Source organism: Lolium perenne, chromosome 7, assembly GCF_019359855.2.
Source record: "Lolium perenne isolate Kyuss_39 chromosome 7, Kyuss_2.0, whole genome shotgun sequence".
NCBI lineage: Eukaryota > Viridiplantae > Streptophyta > Magnoliopsida > Poales > Poaceae > Lolium > Lolium perenne.
In genome coordinates this window covers 178,070,520-178,087,937 of record NC_067250.2, presented here as the reverse complement: position 1 = coordinate 178,087,937, position 17,418 = coordinate 178,070,520, and the positions used below count along the sequence as shown (strand labels likewise).

At 40.8% G+C, this 17,418-nt stretch overlaps 1 protein-coding gene across 2 annotated transcripts; it reads left to right on the top strand.

The window, feature by feature from the left end:
- The first annotated feature begins 1,900 nt into the window (after nucleotides 1-1,900).
- LOC127314805 (uncharacterized) lies at nucleotides 1,901-16,885 on the top strand. 2 transcript variants are annotated; one of them, XM_051345334.2, is made up of 28 exons: nucleotides 1,905-2,202; nucleotides 2,275-2,367; nucleotides 2,796-2,968; nucleotides 3,832-4,105; nucleotides 4,404-4,471; nucleotides 4,549-4,618; nucleotides 4,711-5,031; nucleotides 5,544-5,623; nucleotides 5,723-5,774; nucleotides 6,271-6,424; nucleotides 8,519-8,606; nucleotides 8,703-8,805; nucleotides 8,879-8,966; nucleotides 9,163-9,260; nucleotides 11,048-11,230; nucleotides 11,816-12,067; nucleotides 12,471-12,566; nucleotides 12,663-12,757; nucleotides 12,860-12,923; nucleotides 13,013-13,100; nucleotides 13,206-13,276; nucleotides 13,436-13,521; nucleotides 13,605-13,689; nucleotides 13,989-14,062; nucleotides 14,780-14,886; nucleotides 15,175-15,290; nucleotides 15,376-15,453; nucleotides 16,217-16,885. In XM_051345334.2, exons 1-28 carry the CDS (start codon nucleotides 2,008-2,010, stop codon nucleotides 16,445-16,447), a joined length of 3,483 nt encoding a protein of 1,160 aa, XP_051201294.1. In that variant the 5' UTR covers nucleotides 1,905-2,007; the 3' UTR covers nucleotides 16,448-16,885. The 2 variants fall into 2 exon arrangements, 1 of the variants encoding a protein (XP_051201294.1); XR_011749476.1 differs by lacking the exons at nucleotides 15,376-15,453; nucleotides 16,217-16,885 and having other exon boundaries at nucleotides 1,901-2,202; nucleotides 14,764-14,886.
- Nucleotides 16,886-17,418: the final 533 nt, after the last annotated feature.

Sequence of the window (17,418 nt, the reverse complement as noted above, 5' to 3'; positions counted from 1 at the left end):
AATAAATGATGAAAGGTTTGACCTATCTAAAAAAGACACACCGGTAAAACCTCCAATCTCGAAAATGCAACAAGTTGCCCGTGCAAAAACCATTCTTGATGAACTAGAGCTTGTCATGAGAATAAGAACAAGCTCTAAAACATAACATGGATAAGATCCAAATAAAACCAAGAAAGATGATGAATCTAACTCGAAAACGCAACAAATGATCTATGCGAAATCCGTTTTTGATGAACTAGAGCTTGTCATGAGAATAAGCACAAGCTCTAAAACATCACATGGATAAGGTCCAAATAACAACCAAGAAAGATGATGCAAGGATGCAAAGGTTTGAGCTCTCTCCGAACGATACGATCAAGTTACTCACTCGAGAGCCCTCTTGATAGTACGGCACCTAAACTATAAACCGGTCTCCAACTACACTATGAGACGGTGAGAAAGAAACCCTATCAAGAGCAAACCTTATACTTGCGCATTCCACTTGAGCTCGATGACGACGATCTTGACCTCAACAAGATGGAACGCCTTTCTTGCTTGTACTTGCTTGATGAAGTCTTGTGGATTGCTCCCCCATAATCCACCATGGGAGAGCTTCTTCTTCGGCGCATCTTCACATAACCATGACCACCATGTGGATTGCTCCCCCATAATCCACCATGGGAGAGCTTCTTCTTCGGCGCATCTTCACATATCCATGATCACCATATGGATGGCAAGACTCAAGCAAAGGATCTCTTCGGGATGGCTCATCTTGAACTTGCACTTCATTTCTTCATTCTTCATCATGTTGATGTCTTGAAGTCACTTGAGGGCTCACTTCATCTTCATCTTCAAGACATACTTGACACTTGATATCCTTCATCAATTTCTTCTTATTGCAACCTAATACAAACATGTTGATGTCTTGAAGTCACTTGAGGGCTCACTTCATCTTCATCTTCAAGACATACTTGACACTTGATATCCTTCATCAAATTCTTCTTATTGCAACCTTGAAGCCAACATATGGTTCAAGAATTGCCTATGGACAACTCCTACAAATATAACTCAATGCAAACATTAGTCCATAGGGATTGTCATTAATTACCAAAACCACACATGGGGGCTCCATGCACTTTCAACCTCGCAATACGAGGAGGCCAAGGTGGCGGCGGCCTCCTTCTCCGTCGAAGGCGGCCGGCCTGGCTGGTTTGTGGTGTTCATCCCACATCTGGCAGATGGCCGACGGGTGGTGCGAGGGCTGCTCGCATGGCATGGATAAAGGTGGTGGTCCTAGGATCTCTCTCACGCCATGATGGTCTGCTTGATGCCTGTCTCCATTGATCTGGCCGAATTGTCGAGTTCCCGAAGACTCCGCCGATGAACTCCAAATGGACAACATGCCTGAAGTTTGACGGATCGGATGGTATTTGGTCGTGCACAACCATGTTTTTTCTGACCGTATGGTTTCAGCACAAGCGATGCGAGACTCACCGGAACTGTGGCGACGGCCATGGAGATGAGGGTCCCCGAGCAGGGTGTCCGGAACAAAGTGCTCAGAGCTCGAACTGCGGCAATAGAGAAGCTCGAGTTGAGGCGACGACTCACGGCAGGGATGCTGGAGGTGGGGCATGTGGGCGATATGGTGCGGGTGTGAGGCAGGAAGAAAAAGACGCAGCGTGCCCTCCCAGACCGGCTGTAGCTACAGCCGGCTGGGGAATAGAGTTTTCCTATTAGAACTCTTTATCAAGAAAAAAGGAGGACAAAATAAAAATTCAGCTGTTAATGGGTTGCCTCAGTGCGGCTATTTCTTTTGTGGATTCCTTTCCGTGGGCCGTAAACATTGGGCCTACAGACGATATTTGTGGATGGGTTATAAGAATTGCGGGCCGGGTCTGCACGCATTGACGGAAGTCTAGCCAAAAGTCCAAAAACCCCTCGGGGGCCCAAACCTGTCTGTCTTCACGCTCCCGAGTTTCAATCCCGCCGCCGCAGGCAGCAACCACCGGAAGTCGCCGGCGGCGGCCGATGGCCTCCACCACCTCCACTCCCACCTCCGGGGGAGGCGGGGCAAGGCCCTGGCGCACCGCGCTTCTCACCCTCCGCGACGAGTCAGTCGCCTCGCCCTCCCCTCCGGCCCTCCTCGCCCTCCTCCGCCGCCTCCTCCTGTCCCCCGCCTCGCCCTCCCTCGTCGCCTCTGCCGCCGTGCTCTCCCCTCACGAGGTCGTGCCCGCCCTCTCGCTCAGCTCGCATATGTTTCGTTTGGTTCGTCTCGGTCTCACGCTTCGTGTGCAGGTGGGCTCTGATGTGGTGTTCCTCGCGGAAAAAGCCGCGACGGTGCCCCCCTGCGCTGGCGCCGACGACGTGCTTCGTGGCGTATGCCACCTGGTAATGACTTTGAGCTTCCACACCATTGGGATCTCGCACCACACGCTGGCATTTGCAAATGCTTGCTTTAGATTTTGGGCTGTAAAATGTTAGCCTAGATAGACCATTCTCATCAGTGACCTGCGTTACTGGGATTGTGCTGGACCATGTGAAGTACTCAAGTTTCGATCAAACCGTGGACATGTAGTTCTTAAATGCTGATTAGCTGGGCTTGAGTTTTGCTCTAATGTACACTGCTTGAGCTGCGCCTGTGGTTATGTGTATCTGGAGCTATGGTTTTGGCAATTTCGTAGTTGCTTCTACTCCGTATTCTACTATTAAGTGTAGTCAATTTGACCAACAAGTTAAGAGTGGTGTGTTGCACTAGTTTCACTGTAACTATCTGTTTCCTCCATGTATTATAAATTACTGAAAATGCATCTGTGCAGATACATGATGTTATGTGCAAGACAAATACAGAAATCGACTCTTCTGGTTGGCTTGCACTGTTAAAGTTTCTTCATGAGCTTGTCAAGTGCTCAGTTGAGGGTGCATGCGTTAAGGGCCTTTCTGATAGGACTGCTGCACTGAATACACTATCCGAGTGTATGCAAATTCTCAGGTTAGATTAACATTAAATGATAGAATACTTGGCAATCAGCTTCCTGTCATTTTCCATGAACAAGTACTAACAGCCTAGTTGATTAACAATGTGGGATGATAGGACAGCATGGTTGATACTTTGACTAAACTGTTATTGACATATAAGTACTCACTCCGGTTCAAAATAATTGCCCGAAAATGGATGTATGTATACATCCATTTTTGGGCAATTTTTTTTGAACCGGAGGGAGTAGCTGGTTTGTACTCGTCTCGAGGGTAAAAGCTGCTAAATTTTGGCCCCATCACGTTCCTCATAAAAATAATAATGATTTAGATATGTGTTTTCACAGTATAATTATAACTGGGTTTCTTTGTTTGTTACATGAACACATGTGTGGTTGGCTAGTTGCGACTTGCAATACATTTTTCGCATTTATTTGTAATTCTAGAAGGATTTAGCATCTCCAACTGTGCACACATCAGCCAACTTTAGCTGTCACATGACCCAAAATCCTAGTTGCAGGAGAGAGAAGATGAAGAGGGAGACTATGGTGTCTTCTATGCAAAATACAAGTTAGGCATGAAACAAACTCATAAGAGTGAATTGTTAGGGAGTGTGAGGGAAAAGGTGTGACAAAATTAATAATAAGATGTAGTTTTGCGAATGATGAATCAGACAAATTTTTGGAGATGTTACCCCTAGTGTTGTCTTTAGATGAGGGGGAGCTCTTAGGGACAAACTTAAGTTTCTGTTGTCCTGAAGTGGTAAAGTTAATGTAACTAGTTTTTGCAGACCTGTTCTCTAGCATCGTTCACATTTATTGAAATTCATCAGCCACGGCTAGTCTTTACATTGCTACTTATTGTTGCCTCTCCTTCCAGGTTTTCGAGTAAGGATTTGGGAAGAAGTAGTTCATTAACTGAGAATTCTCATGTACTCAGAGTTCTTATCTTGATTATATCATGCTTGCAAGCTGAACTTAACATGACAGATAAATCCAATGGCCCTGGCACATCTTCATACATTCCTGGATCAACCAGTAATAAAAATTCTAATACCTGGGATATGAAAATCTCTGCATTTTCCATGGTGGAAGATATATTATGTAAGATTGCATCAACCATATCAGAAGATTTATGGCTCTCTGTTGTTGAGGTTAGTAGTCACGTCTCTTTTATTTTGACTAGTGCTTCACATTTGGTATTTCAGTGATATAGCTAGCATTGCACCAGGAAATTGGCAGATACTGTAGCATCTGATATGTGACACTCTAAGGTCTAAGCAGCGTTACTAATTCTCCCATGATTGATCACCTAGGCTTTGTCTGTCAGTTGATGATGCACCAAATATGAAACATCGACAACCAAACATCTAATGATGCATATTGTGCAGATGCTATTCACCATGTTTAATTTTCTGTTTTAACTCCAGTATTCTCTTTTGCAATCTGCAGCTCTTGAGGAAAGTGATGGATTTTGTGACAGCTAGGAATCTTATTATAGAAAGTAGCATTATGTCAAGGTTAGTACTTTTTTTTTCATTTATTGATTTGAAATGAATAAATGCTAAGGTCAAAACTAAGCCTAACTTTCTTGCAGATTTTATACTTCATTTCTTCGTTGTTTGCATTTGGTTCTTTCAGAACCAAAAGGTTCACTTTCAGGGCATGTAAGTATAGAAAGGAAAATATATTTCTGTGCTTACAGCAAATATGTTGTTTTCTCACTGTCTGATTGTAACATCGTGCGTAAAACCTCAAGGTAGCAGGTTTCGTGGCAAATTTGCAAATGTTTCTTGTGTATGGGCTAAGGTCAGCTTTGCCATCTGCAATACCTCCAAAGGAAAATAAAACAGAGTTTAAATCGAGGACTTCTGAGCGTGGACGGTATAAACCACCTCATTTACGAAAAAAGGATGGAAGAGGGAATGATTCAGTGGATGATCGAAGTTCAGATAGTGAATCTTCTCGATATGATTTAGGCTCATCAGATTCAGATCTTAGTGATACTGATGGACATGCAAAAAACGGAGACCGTTTCCGGAGTTCGAAAGCTAGATTAACTGCCATCCTTTGTATACAGGTATGTGTCCACAACAGTTAACTCTAAGTTAGACGTTCCCATTCTTATCATAGTTGCAATGAGACAATAACGGAGCTATAATGACACTGATTCCCTTCATAGTTGATATGTATGGAACAGCTCTTCCCTTTCTTTTGAGAATAGTGGATGGATTAGGGCACCGTTTAATTGATAACTAACAGTTCTGAAGGCAAATAATTAACAGATTAGATAATCTGTGTGATTACTCTGCCCTATGCTGGTTTTGAAAAATTAATGCTATGGTTTCAGTTTTACGAATGAAAGAGAACTCCTGGAACATCAGAAGTTAGCAATTCATAGGAATATCTACATGCAGTTTGCTATCTGCATCAACCATGATCTATGCGGATATTTCAGTCCCTCTATTTGTTAAGGGGCACTCTCATTTTCCTGTTAAAACTTAATTAACAATCAAATGCAAAATAGTGAATATTAAGTATGCTTTTATGATATTTAAGAAATTATCTCACTCCTGTTCTGAATTATGTAAGGATATCTGTCGTGCTGACCCAAAGTCACTCACTTCACTGTGGCCATTACTTTTACCTGAGAACGATGTTCTTCAACAAAGGTAAAATCTTCCTCATGCAACTTGTACAGTATTTCACATATCTTCCTTAATATCATGATATCATTTAATGGTAGCTTTTGTCCTTGCTTGCTTGTACAGAAAATATCGAGCAACTCTGATGACATGTTTGATCTTTGACCCTGTCACAAAGGTACAAGGTTGCTATAATGTGCATCATCATTGTTTTTATAGAATTTAGCTTTTCTGATTAATCTTCCTTCCACAATGTGTGCCTACCTCCGTGCCATGTTAGTTCTGGTTGTATTGGGGCTGCAGTCTGAAGGTGCTTAATTACCTAGGCCATTCTGAATCATTTTTTTGGGGATACTTCACAAACGATAAACCTTGTACTACATCTGTCCATCTTTTGATGTCAAAAGTTTGTCTAAATTCAAATGTATCTAGACACTCTTTAGTGCATAGATACACCTAAATTTAGACAAACCTTGGGATATCTATTAATGGACGGAGGGAGTATTAAATATTTACTACAAAGTTATCTAGACTCTCGACAATTATCTTACTGGATCCAAGCTTTTATTTGCAAAAGCTTCCCTTGTTGACATGGCAGTGTACAGCTTTTGTGTTTGCAAATTCTCACGCATATAGTGGATGCGAGTCACGCGACCTGAGTTAACTATGTACAGGTACGTGTTGAGGCAGCATCAACCATTGCTGCTATGCTGGAAGGACAGGCCTTAGTCTTGACACAAGTTGCCGAGTACAAGGAATCATCGAAGCCTGGATCTTTCACTACGTTGTCCTGCTCACTTGGTCAAATTCTGATGCAGCTGCATACAGGTACAGTTTTTCATATCATCTGGTTAATTTCTTTGACCAAAAGGAATCTATGGTTGGTCACGTAGAGCATCTCCAACGGATGATGTAAAATAGGGCACCTGAAAACAGTTTTAGGCACCACTTTGGGTTTTAGGTCACGGAATATAGGGCACCAGTTCCAGATGATGTAAAATAAGGCACACACAAATTTTTGGATGATGTAAAATTGGGCACTTCAACTTGTGTCTAATATTCATAATTGCAAACATATATGACACGAATGTCATAACACTCGTCTCTAAATGATTCTGAACTCAAGTAGTGCTTAATTGTTATGTCACACGAATAGTTCATCAATTATTACACAAATAGTTCATCACAAGTAGCACACAAATCAACACACATACACTCAAAGTTCATGACGTACAACATAGAGTTCATCTCACATACTAGCCGGTTTTTTGGCCAAACCATGACCACTTCTCGAGGAGATCCGCAATGTACTAAACCATTTTGTATGTGTGGCCGTTTGCTTGAAACTCCACCGGTCCCGTGGCTAGCTTTGCAAAGAGTGGTGACCTTTGAAGAACATTGATGTCATTGCAAGAACCGGGCATCCCCAAAAGCATGCCAAATCCATGTCTCTTGATTGGCCACAGTTTCTAGAATGATGGTGGAATCCTTCTTGCGTCCTTTGAACTGTCCATGCCATACTGCAGGACAGTTCTTCCATCTCCCGTGCATGCAATCAATTGAGCCCAAGCATACCTTGAAAACTACGGGCTTTGTTGATCTCCAAAAGCTTAGCTATGTCTTGAGCATTGGGTGCTCTCTAAGTACTCAGGACCAAACACCTCAACAATAGCAACTGCAAAGCGCTCGACACACTTGATGGCTTGGCACCCATTGCCGAGTGGTCATGAACAAGATCCGCTGGAATTCCATATGCCATCATGCGCAATGCGGCGGTCACCTTCTGGATGGTGCAATGTCCAAGATCTCCGGCGCAATTCCTCGTCTACTAAAAAAACGGTCATGCAACTTGGAAAAACTCAGTTCCCATCCTAAACCTGCGTTGGAAGTATCGCTTGGGATACACCGACTCCCCCACAAAGTAGTTGAGCATCATCTGGTTGTTCCCTTCAATACTCGCCCTCCGCAGCCTCTCACAACCGATAGCGGAACCTCCGTGTTTCGGCCTCTCGTTCTTGTGCAATGCAACAATCAAAGCAATGTCTTCATCTTCATTCATATCAAACTCCTCATCAGACGAGGAATCATACGAACTCGAACTCATCTACAATCCAATAATAATTGTGTCAAACTACTACTACATCGCAAGTTCGCAACAATAAATTTAGAAGTAAAACAAACTAGAAAAGAAGAGTAAAATGACAAAATTTCTCAAACACCTTGTATGCAAGGTGAAGCTCGTCAGCTGGTAGCTATAGGTGGCTGTGTCTTCGCCACGGCAGAGGGAAGAAGGCCGGCGGGAGGGTCTCCACTTATAGATGGCGCCAGGCTCGCTGTGGCCAGATCTCGTCAGTGTGCGGTAGGTGGCATCGGTCGTGCTGGTCACGGGTGGGTCGTGTGCGTGCCACGGGGCACCACCTGGCCACCAAAACAAAGGTCCACGCGGTGGCATGGCCCCGGAGACGACCGGCGGAGGGCGGCGGCTGGCCGCAATTTGCTCGGCGATAGATTGAGATTCATGGCGACGGGGGTGGCCAACCCAAGCTGCCAGAGGAGGCGTGGCCCGGGGAGCGGCATCGGAGCAATTTCTAGGTGATTGGACCGGGATTTCGCTGGTGGCGGTTGGGGGGCGGTCGCGCCCGGAAGCAATGCGGAAGCGCGTGGGGGGGGTTCAACTGGCGTTAAACCATGCAACGCAACTAAGTTTCCACACACTGATTCACACGTTCTGTCTGGCCATCGCGGCCGATGTGTTTTGGGGCATACGGTTGGTGCTGCAAATTTGCAGCAGGGCCGCCCAAAAAATTTGTATCACCATACATCATCTGCTGGAGCATTATTTTTGGCTTTTGGTGCCCTCAGAAATAGATTTGCTTATGTTTTATCCAAATTTTACGTAACACTTATCTTTTGGTTTGGCAGGTGTAATGTACTTGATACAGCGTGAAACTCAAGCTACATTGCTTGCAGCATTGTTCAGAGTTCTCATTTTTCTGATATCTGCTACACCGTATGATCTAACCCCCACCCACACTCACACACTGTGTATGTATTTAGTTTCTCTTACTCGATATGTCATATATTTGACACTATGTTTGATGGACAGGTATGCTCGCATGCCGAAGGAGTTGTTACCAACTGTCATTACAGCCATGTGCAGTAGACTGTTGGACAGACAGTCAAATAAAAATGAGCATTACACCTTGATGGTTAGTTTTTCAATATTAATTCCTTTATTCGGGAACCAATAGTTGTTTGCACCTTACATGGATATAATAACAGGTTAATGTTCTAAGCTGCTTGGAAGCAGCATTTGCAAAGGTACCACCTTCTTCAGATGTCTTTGGAGTTCTCATTGATGGTTGTGCAGGTTAGACCCTGTTAATTTTAAAATTTAATGAATATTGTTGCTTTATTCTCATTCTTAGTTTTATCAAAAAAAAATTGCTGCATATTGCTCAAGTGAGTTATTATCTTAGAAGACTCTTGAAATTGTCATATTGCAAAATTAGTTTGGGTGAACACCTGAGTTGTGACATTTGTGTACACCGATGCGAGCTTTTCAGGACCATCACATACTCAGCAGAAGTCAAGTGTGGTAGCTGTTCTTCTTCATTGTATAGAAGGGGAAATGCATTTCAGCATTAGATGTGGAGCTCTCCAGGCAAGTCATTTTCCGCAATGCTCATGGTTTTGAGTCGCGACTCAAAAGTGAGTCGCCTGAGGCTGCGACTCATGTATAGTTGACCAAAAAAGCTGTATAGTCGCCATAAGTCGCTGTATAGTCGCGAGTCGCCGTGATTTTTGGAAAACAACTCGGCGACTATACAGCGACTCAAAAACCATGGCTATGCTTAAAGATGGCACTTTTGCACCTTCTTTTATCTTTGGTGTCTGTTTGGATATTTGACTTCTTATGTAGTTTTTGTTAGTCAATTTTACTGTTCTTTTTTCTGTTTACTTTATGGTACTTTTTTCTTGGAACCAATGTAGAGATTGCTTATTTGTTTTAATAGAAGGGTGTCCATGTGCCAAATCCTGTATAACAATCAAGTATTGGGCACCATGCTCGTTCCCTCCAGCATAAACTCTAACAAATGTTGGTATCCCCTAAAGGGGAACTTTTATGGTCTAAAACCTCTTTGTAACCATGTATTTGATACCTTGCTGGTGTTTCTGGTTGGATTGTAGGGTTTTTGGGGCTTCTTAGGAATTTTTCCTAGAACAGCTCTTTAGATCGTAGGACTGGGGCTGTAAATTCATGTGGAGTGCATTCTGTTGACTCTAATTTGATAGGGAATCCAACATGAGCTCAGACTTCATTCATTTTTCCTTGAGAAGTCTAATGCACCTTCTCTCTATCTCTCTCTCTACTCCCCCCATTCCTCTCCAAATTGCTGTGTTCATTTCCTGTGGATCATCCAGAGGCATCACTGCTAAATTCATCTGTTCTGGGATCCTGTAGAAATCCATAGTACATGACATCCGATCCTGTTTTCCCTATCCCTACGTTTATAATTCCAAAGAAACCTATGATGGAGGCTGAGCTTCATATTGTATCGTGTAATGCAGTTGTCCTTGATATTCCATGTGTTGAATTATACATCCATAAACAATGTTGTTTCGTGTATAAATGACCATTTTCATTGAGAAGTCGTTTGGTAGGCCTGGAATCCTGGAATTCATTTTGGAATTCCATAGGTGGGCTGTTTGGTTGCCACAGAATTGGGCATCATTTCATTTAGGAAATCCAGCAAAATGATGCCATGGGTAAACAGGATTCCGAGCTGAGACCTGTCATTTCCGTTTCTCTATGGAAGCCATTTACAAATTCAATATTGAATTCTGCTGTCATTTGCAATTCCTGTGGCAACCAAACAAGTGTCCATTTCTGGAATTACAATGTAAATGAAATGAATACATGTATTCATTTCAAAATGCTACAAACGAAATGAAAGCCTGGTTTCCAAACGACTTCGACAGAAAATGGATAACGAATTAGAATGATTCTTCCTTGTAATACTCCCTCCGTTCCTTGATATAAGCCATATAGATTTTGGCACGGAAATTAGAGAACACACATTGAGGGAAAATTACACCAGGTTTGGGCAGGATTACGACTGAACAATTGATGTGAGAAAATAGACGACTTTGTATAAGATAAGGAAACGTAAACTAATCCCTTAAAAAATTGTCGAGACAAGTGGTGCAACGCAATACACATTATATTCTGGAAGTTTTCTCAACCGATTACAACCTATATTGGCTGTAATAACATCTTATATTGTGGGACAGATGGAGTACAAGCTTACCAAATAAGATGTGCATGTAGCCATAGAAATGATTCTCTCGGCGCGTTATTGCAGGACATTGATATTTAACCTTTAAATATACTTGCAAATGCCCAGTTGACACTCTTGTGGTAATATTATTCCCTTTATATGTGCCCAGGTGTTGAGATCAGTGGTTCATAATTATCCAAGCTGTGCAAACATCATTTGGGAAGAAGTTCGAGACATTGTTCTTGATTTATTGCAAACTGAAAGCTTTGAAGACCAAAAATGTGATGCTAACTTTGGGCCTCCTAAAGAAGAATTGTCAATTAAGGGAAGATGTCTTGTAGCTGGTATGAAGGTAGTGTTTTCTGTAAATATTAATTTTTGTAGATAAAAATCTATTTTCTATGTTATAGATTAAGTATATTGTTCTTCTATGTCATCACATTTATAGTCTGTTGACATTTAGGAACTTTTATCTTCTCTAAGCCAACTATTTTTTTTTTCCTTTCGCAAGGAACTTGATATGTTTTTCACATTGGGTAATCTGCAACCTTGCATTCGTCTTGGTTTTCCCCGTTTATCAATTTGCTACAAATTGCTATACATATCCTAGTGATGTTTAAATTTTGTTTTATTGTTCATAATATCAACATTGCCATATGATACAGTACGTAAAGTTGGATTTATAGTTTACCTTTTGTCGAACGTAGATTAATACTGATTGAATTGCATTGCACTATTCTTAGACTATTTTATTAAGTATTTGTTACATGGCGCCTGAATATTCCGTGCTCAGGGTTGCACGAACTTTGCTAGTTGGTATAGGGCATTATAAATAGCACCTGGATTTTCCCATATTGCAGCAGTTATTTTGTTATTATTCGATTTGGGTGTTAGAACTTTTCTATTATGCTTTAATATGGTGTGTTCTGTTTGTCAGGTAATCGATGAGTGTTTGCGTGTTTCATCGGGATTCAAGGGAGCAGATGACCTCAAAGAATGTAGATTGCTCGATATTCAGCAGATTTCTGACTGTACTGTAAATAAAAATATTAAATCTGCACCCCACTTTGAAATTGAAGCGCCTGGACCATCACAAAACTGCAATTTGGACATAACACTTGGAACCAGCCGTTGGATTGAGGTGATAGAAACCCATCTACCTCGAGGATTATCACATGCCTCTGCTATGGTAATTTACCACCTCTAGAACCTGGGTTGTTCATTTATTTTGATATTTAATCTGGAACAACACTGATTGACTTAATTGATTTCCCAACAATCTGTGGTGTTAATGCTAACATAGTGGAGCAGATTAGTGATGGAATGCTTGTCGCTTTAGTGAAAGCAACCAACTAATTTATGCTTAGGTTTAGTGGTACTGTTTATGATAGTTGATTTAAAATTATGCATTCTCATCTTCAGATAATTATACTTTGTGTTTCAGATGAAGAAGCTGCTTTTCTTGTGACATTACCAGTACATATAGTGGCTTTCCATGAAACTTGGTGGAAATGCTTTTATGTATTGCTGAAGGTATTCCATTTTGTGTGTCTGTTTTCTCATGGACTAAACAAAGTACGTTCTGTTTGTAGGTCAGGACAGCATCACTCACATGTTTTGCTGGCATGACTTCTGATGTTTTCTTCTCCCTGCCAGTAAACAAGAAAGATTATGTGACTTCCTCATCTGTAAGTTACTAAGTTTAGTGTCCATTTGTGTGTTTTACTGTGTTTTCCTATCATGTTCAGAAATTTCATCGTAAGTGTGGCATTGTCGATGTGTAGGTTCATGCAGCATTGAGTGATACAGTTGCTACTGTGAGATCAGCTGCATGTCGAGCCATTGGTATTATTTCATGTTTTTCTCAAATACTATTGAGGTAAGTTTCAGAACTTTGGTTGCGCTGCAGCCTTAAGTGCTTATTTTAAGGTACTTGAAGGAAGATGTTCAATATTGCGTAACACATTATTTCCTCCTGCAGTCCCAGTCTACCTGGCGAGTTCATAGAAGCCATTGAGTTTAACACACGAAATTCATCAACTCCAGTATGATATTTGAATGTCTCTTAATGCTTGTCCATTATTCCCAAGTTTTTACTGAAGTAATAATTGTTACCATCAATGCAAATATCTAGGTCCGTATCACTGCTTCATGGGCTTTGGCAAATCTTTGTTCTTCTATTCGTTTTAGAGCATTGGAATTGCAAGCAGATCCGTCTGCAGGTATGTATTTCATGTTGTTGGTTAGTTACTTAGTTGATTGCAGAATCTGCAGTATGTTCTGATATCACATGCTTATCTCCCAACTATCATTTTCTTCAATTGCAGGTGTACTAGATAAATCAACCATATCTTTGTTGGTTGAAATTGCTTTGCGCCTGACGAAAGATGGCGAAAAGGTAAGCCTGCCTTAGTCAACTAACATGTTTTAGGCTTTTAGCTATGGACAGTAAATGTGGGACAAGTTATTTAATGGTAAATTGGAAAGAAAATGGAGCTGTCTGTATATTTCTATAACTAAGGGTGCCAACTTTATTTTCTTGTTTATGTTCATTCAGGTAAAGTCAAATGCTGTTAGAGCTCTTGGATATCTTTCAAGGTTTATCAGATTCAATCATCATTCTGACGCAGTTGATGAGCCAAGGTTGCTTAATATTCTGTGAGCATCAATTGTAATTTTTCTTAGCTTGTTTCTCTGGCTTACAATTTTGTGAACTTCAACAACAGAAATTCAGATTTTTGCGGAGATCATGTCTGGCTAGAAAGAATGGTACAGGCTTTGATGTCTTGTGTGACAACTGGAAATGTAAAGGTAATGCAAGAAATAACTGTACTTAAGAAAACACAATTCATTCGCGGAATACCTTGTTGTTCACCACGTAATTGTCCTAGTTGCTGAGACATTTTCTTGTGTTAAGGTGGGATAAAAAAAGCACATCTACCTTCTTTTGTCTTTATGAGGAACATCTCAGTTAGCAGGGATACAAGTTCAGGAACTTGCCTGTAGTTTTGCCTTATAAATTTCTATCATAAGTGATTGTTGATTTGAATGTAGCGATTGTTGGCATGAATAACTACTTCCATTTGACATCTTGTTTGCCTGTCATTCAGGTTCAATGGAATGTTTGCCATGCTCTTAGCAACTTATTCATGAATGACACCTTGAGACTTTCAGACATGCAGTGGTATGATTTTTGTACATTATACAACTCATTTTTTTCTTTGAATTCCTCAGAAAGTTCTATGCATCCTTTCTGCTTTGGAATTTTTATTCAGCAAGTATCGCATCATTTCTTCATCTTCTGGAAGCATACATGATATATATCCACCCATAGAAGGGAAGCACAATGTGAAAACATGTCATTTAATGTATTCTAATTGTAATCAAACACAACATTGACTCATATCTTCTATTCGTCATCTGTTCGTTTTAAGGAACTAATCAGCCAGAGGGTTGCTCGGTATTTCGTTTTTCATTGTCAACCTTAACAACTGGAAGTGCTATATGGAAAATACACCACTATCTAAGGTTTCTGTGCTATAATGCCATAGACTGCTGTGTTATTATAGTACATCTTAATTCGGAGCCAAAACACCATGTCCATCTCAATTTCCATTTTGATAGACAAGTGGTTGCCTATGTCACATCCGTACAACCCAACACGCTGAGTATAGCTGATGGCATTCTGCAAGAACTTTTGTGATTGACTGCACTTATAATTGCTCTAAGACTATATATTTGGCTAACTAGATTTGACATTGTCTCCTAACCTGTCCCATACTCCCATGTTAGTGTCATCTTATGAAGCCATTGATCATGAGTCCGTGGTGCCGTGGTACCTCTGTGAATACTCCAACTTCATATGTTACTGGTTCTGATTTTCAGGTGTTCTGTATTACAGGGCATCAAGTGTTTATAGCATACTTCTATTACTGCTCCGCGACTCAAACAATTATAAGATAAGGATGCATGCTGCTGTTGCTTTAGCAGTGCCAGTCACAAGACTTGGTTAGTCCTCCAAATGCTTTGTTTTCTGTTTTTTTAGTTAACCTTGCACAGGTTGCTAATACCATGAAGTCATAATACCATGTGAATTAAAATTTCCAATCAATTAAAACTTTGTTTCATTATTATTTAGACTGTATTTGCATATCTATTTTAGCTAACGTTTTATTTGATGAATTGATGATGATGCTCTATATTTCATTTCTTTGAATTTGTGTCTTGCCTGTGTAATCATTCTCCTACTGAATTCAACTCGCTGCTGAACGCTGACCTCTTCCCTCTCCTGTGTAGATTATGGGAGCTCATTTCCAGATGTTATTCAAGGTCTCGAGCATGTTCTCGAATCATTTTATTCAAACAATTCATCATCTTCAAACTTCAAACACCGAGACAACCTTGAGAAACAGGTCCGTGTTGCTGATTCTTGTAGATTTTACTTACCCCAAAACATGTTTCACAGCCTATTTGAAGCTTTGGTTTTTTCAATTACAGCTTACATTTACTGCTCTTCATTTACTTGGTTTTGTTTCACCGAAGGATGACCAAAGCCTGAAAGATTTTCTTATCAAGGTAAGGGACTTGTGCTTGTGTATTAGCGTTTTTGTTGATATATTACGTGTGGTATTGTTGTTTGGTAGCAAATATCATTGAGCTCGGACCGTATGATTGTAGTATTTTTGGAACGTGGGTTCATCAGTTTCACGAGCATGCGTATGCCCTGTCATGTATGATAATACCAAACAACAATACGGATTTTAACTTTGCAGTGTTTTTAACAATACGGATTTTAACTTTGCAGTGTTTTTAACAATACGGATTTTAACTTTGCAGTGTTTTTAACAATACGATTTTAAAGTCTGTTTCCTCTATTATGTAGTTCTGGAAATTAATTTCTTTAAGTTCATACATAATTACGTATCTACTCTAGCTCTATGTAATATGTATCAACTTAAAGAAATATCACATAATATATGCAGAGAAAAAAACACAGATATTGCCAGGTCCTGGTAGATATCATTCCTTTTCTGCAGCCTACAGTCAAATTCTATTACTCCCTCCGTCCCGAAATATAAGGCCACCAAGCATTTCGAGGTAAAACTTTGACTAACAATTTGAACAAAAAAAAGGAGTTATATTTTCACTAAAAGTATATCATTGGATTCATATTTGAAAGACGTTTTTAACAATATACTTTTGGTGTCATACAACTTGTATTTTATTGGTCAAAGTTTTGTCTCAAAATACAGAGGGAGTACTATTGGTTAAATGCTCAATACTCCAATTTCTTTGTAATTGACCATTTTCTTTGTAATTCACGTGCCATTTTAAGCAGAAGTCATCCTTTCTAGAAGACTGGCTAAAGTCATTATGCTCTTTGTTCAATAGTGCCGAGGACCAGCCTCTGGCAAGTGAGACCATAAATGATGAGGATGGTTTCAGCCCAAATGTATCGCAGAAAGTTATGTTGTCCTCTGCTGTACAGTCCTTGCTCATTGTCTATACAAGTGGAAACCAGCAAACCATTGCTCAGAGATTTGAGCAATTGGCTAGAAGCATAGCGTGAGTGACAAAACAAATCAATGGTGGTCTCCACTCCCATTAACAAGCAGCAAGATATTGGTCATCTAACTTCAGGGAAGCAAACTCGCTGCTTCCAATAAGGAGAGGCAACCCAACTTGTATGTTAATACATTCCATGAACTGGACAAAGCTGCCAAGTTGGCCGATTTCAGATCTTGGGCAGCATGCAAGATCTCCTGACAGCTATAGCCAGACTCGGGTCGATGCAGAACTGCCTCTGGTGTTGTATTCTGTTGTAAAAGTAGTTCTTGAATTTCTTCCAGGTGTGGCCATGTTGTGTACATCATATTTGTTGATTGTTAGTGTGCATATATGTATCAGATATATACTTGAGGGGCTTATTCCACTGGAGTTCTCCAAGCCAAAAATTATGGATTATGTTCCATATAATCATGGATATGAATTATTATTTATTCATGGATATGAATTATTTATTCCGGATGTTATGGCTTGTATCTTTGGCTTGTGACTTGAATATGCTTAGTTAGACCACAGGCATGATGATGACTCTTCATCATCCGTGTTATCTTTCCTCTCATTTTGGATCTGTCAACACAACAGGAAATGAATGCCGGCCATTTCAGCTGGAGCACCAACCGCCATAAATGGCAAGGCACTGTTCCATTGTTCCAGTGTCTATAGGCCGTAACCTTTCTGAACAGGGATGCCCCTCGGTGCTATATGCTCTTGTCTACATCCGTAGCTTTTGCGCACTAAATGCTTTCCTGAGTTTAGCCTGTTTTGTTGGTTGATCGGACACTGGTTAATGGTGAATAGCTCGCAAGTTGACAACACTGATGGCAACAGAAGGCAGCAGCTGTTCCAGCTTTTCAGGCAACTGTGAACTCGGAGGTTTCATGGACCTGCTATAGGCTTTGTTTGACCTTTGGGGGGGCCACTTGCTGGTCCATTTTACCTGTTTGGTTTGTGTCCACTCGGCTGACTAAACATCTG

What these genes read in the sequence shown, in the direction of transcription:
- LOC127314805 (XM_051345334.2), top strand. Translation starts at nt 2,008, where the DNA reads ATGGCCTCCACCACCTCCACTCCCACCTCCGGGGGAGGCGGGGCAAGG. An exon ending in TTAGATGTGGAGCTCTCCAG is followed by an intron (nt 9,261 to 11,047) that starts GCAAGTCATTTT and finishes ATATGTGCCCAG; the next exon opens with GTGTTGAGATCAGTGGTTCA. An exon ending in GCAAGCAGATCCGTCTGCAG is followed by an intron (nt 13,101 to 13,205) that starts GTATGTATTTCA and finishes CTTCAATTGCAG; the next exon opens with GTGTACTAGATAAATCAACC.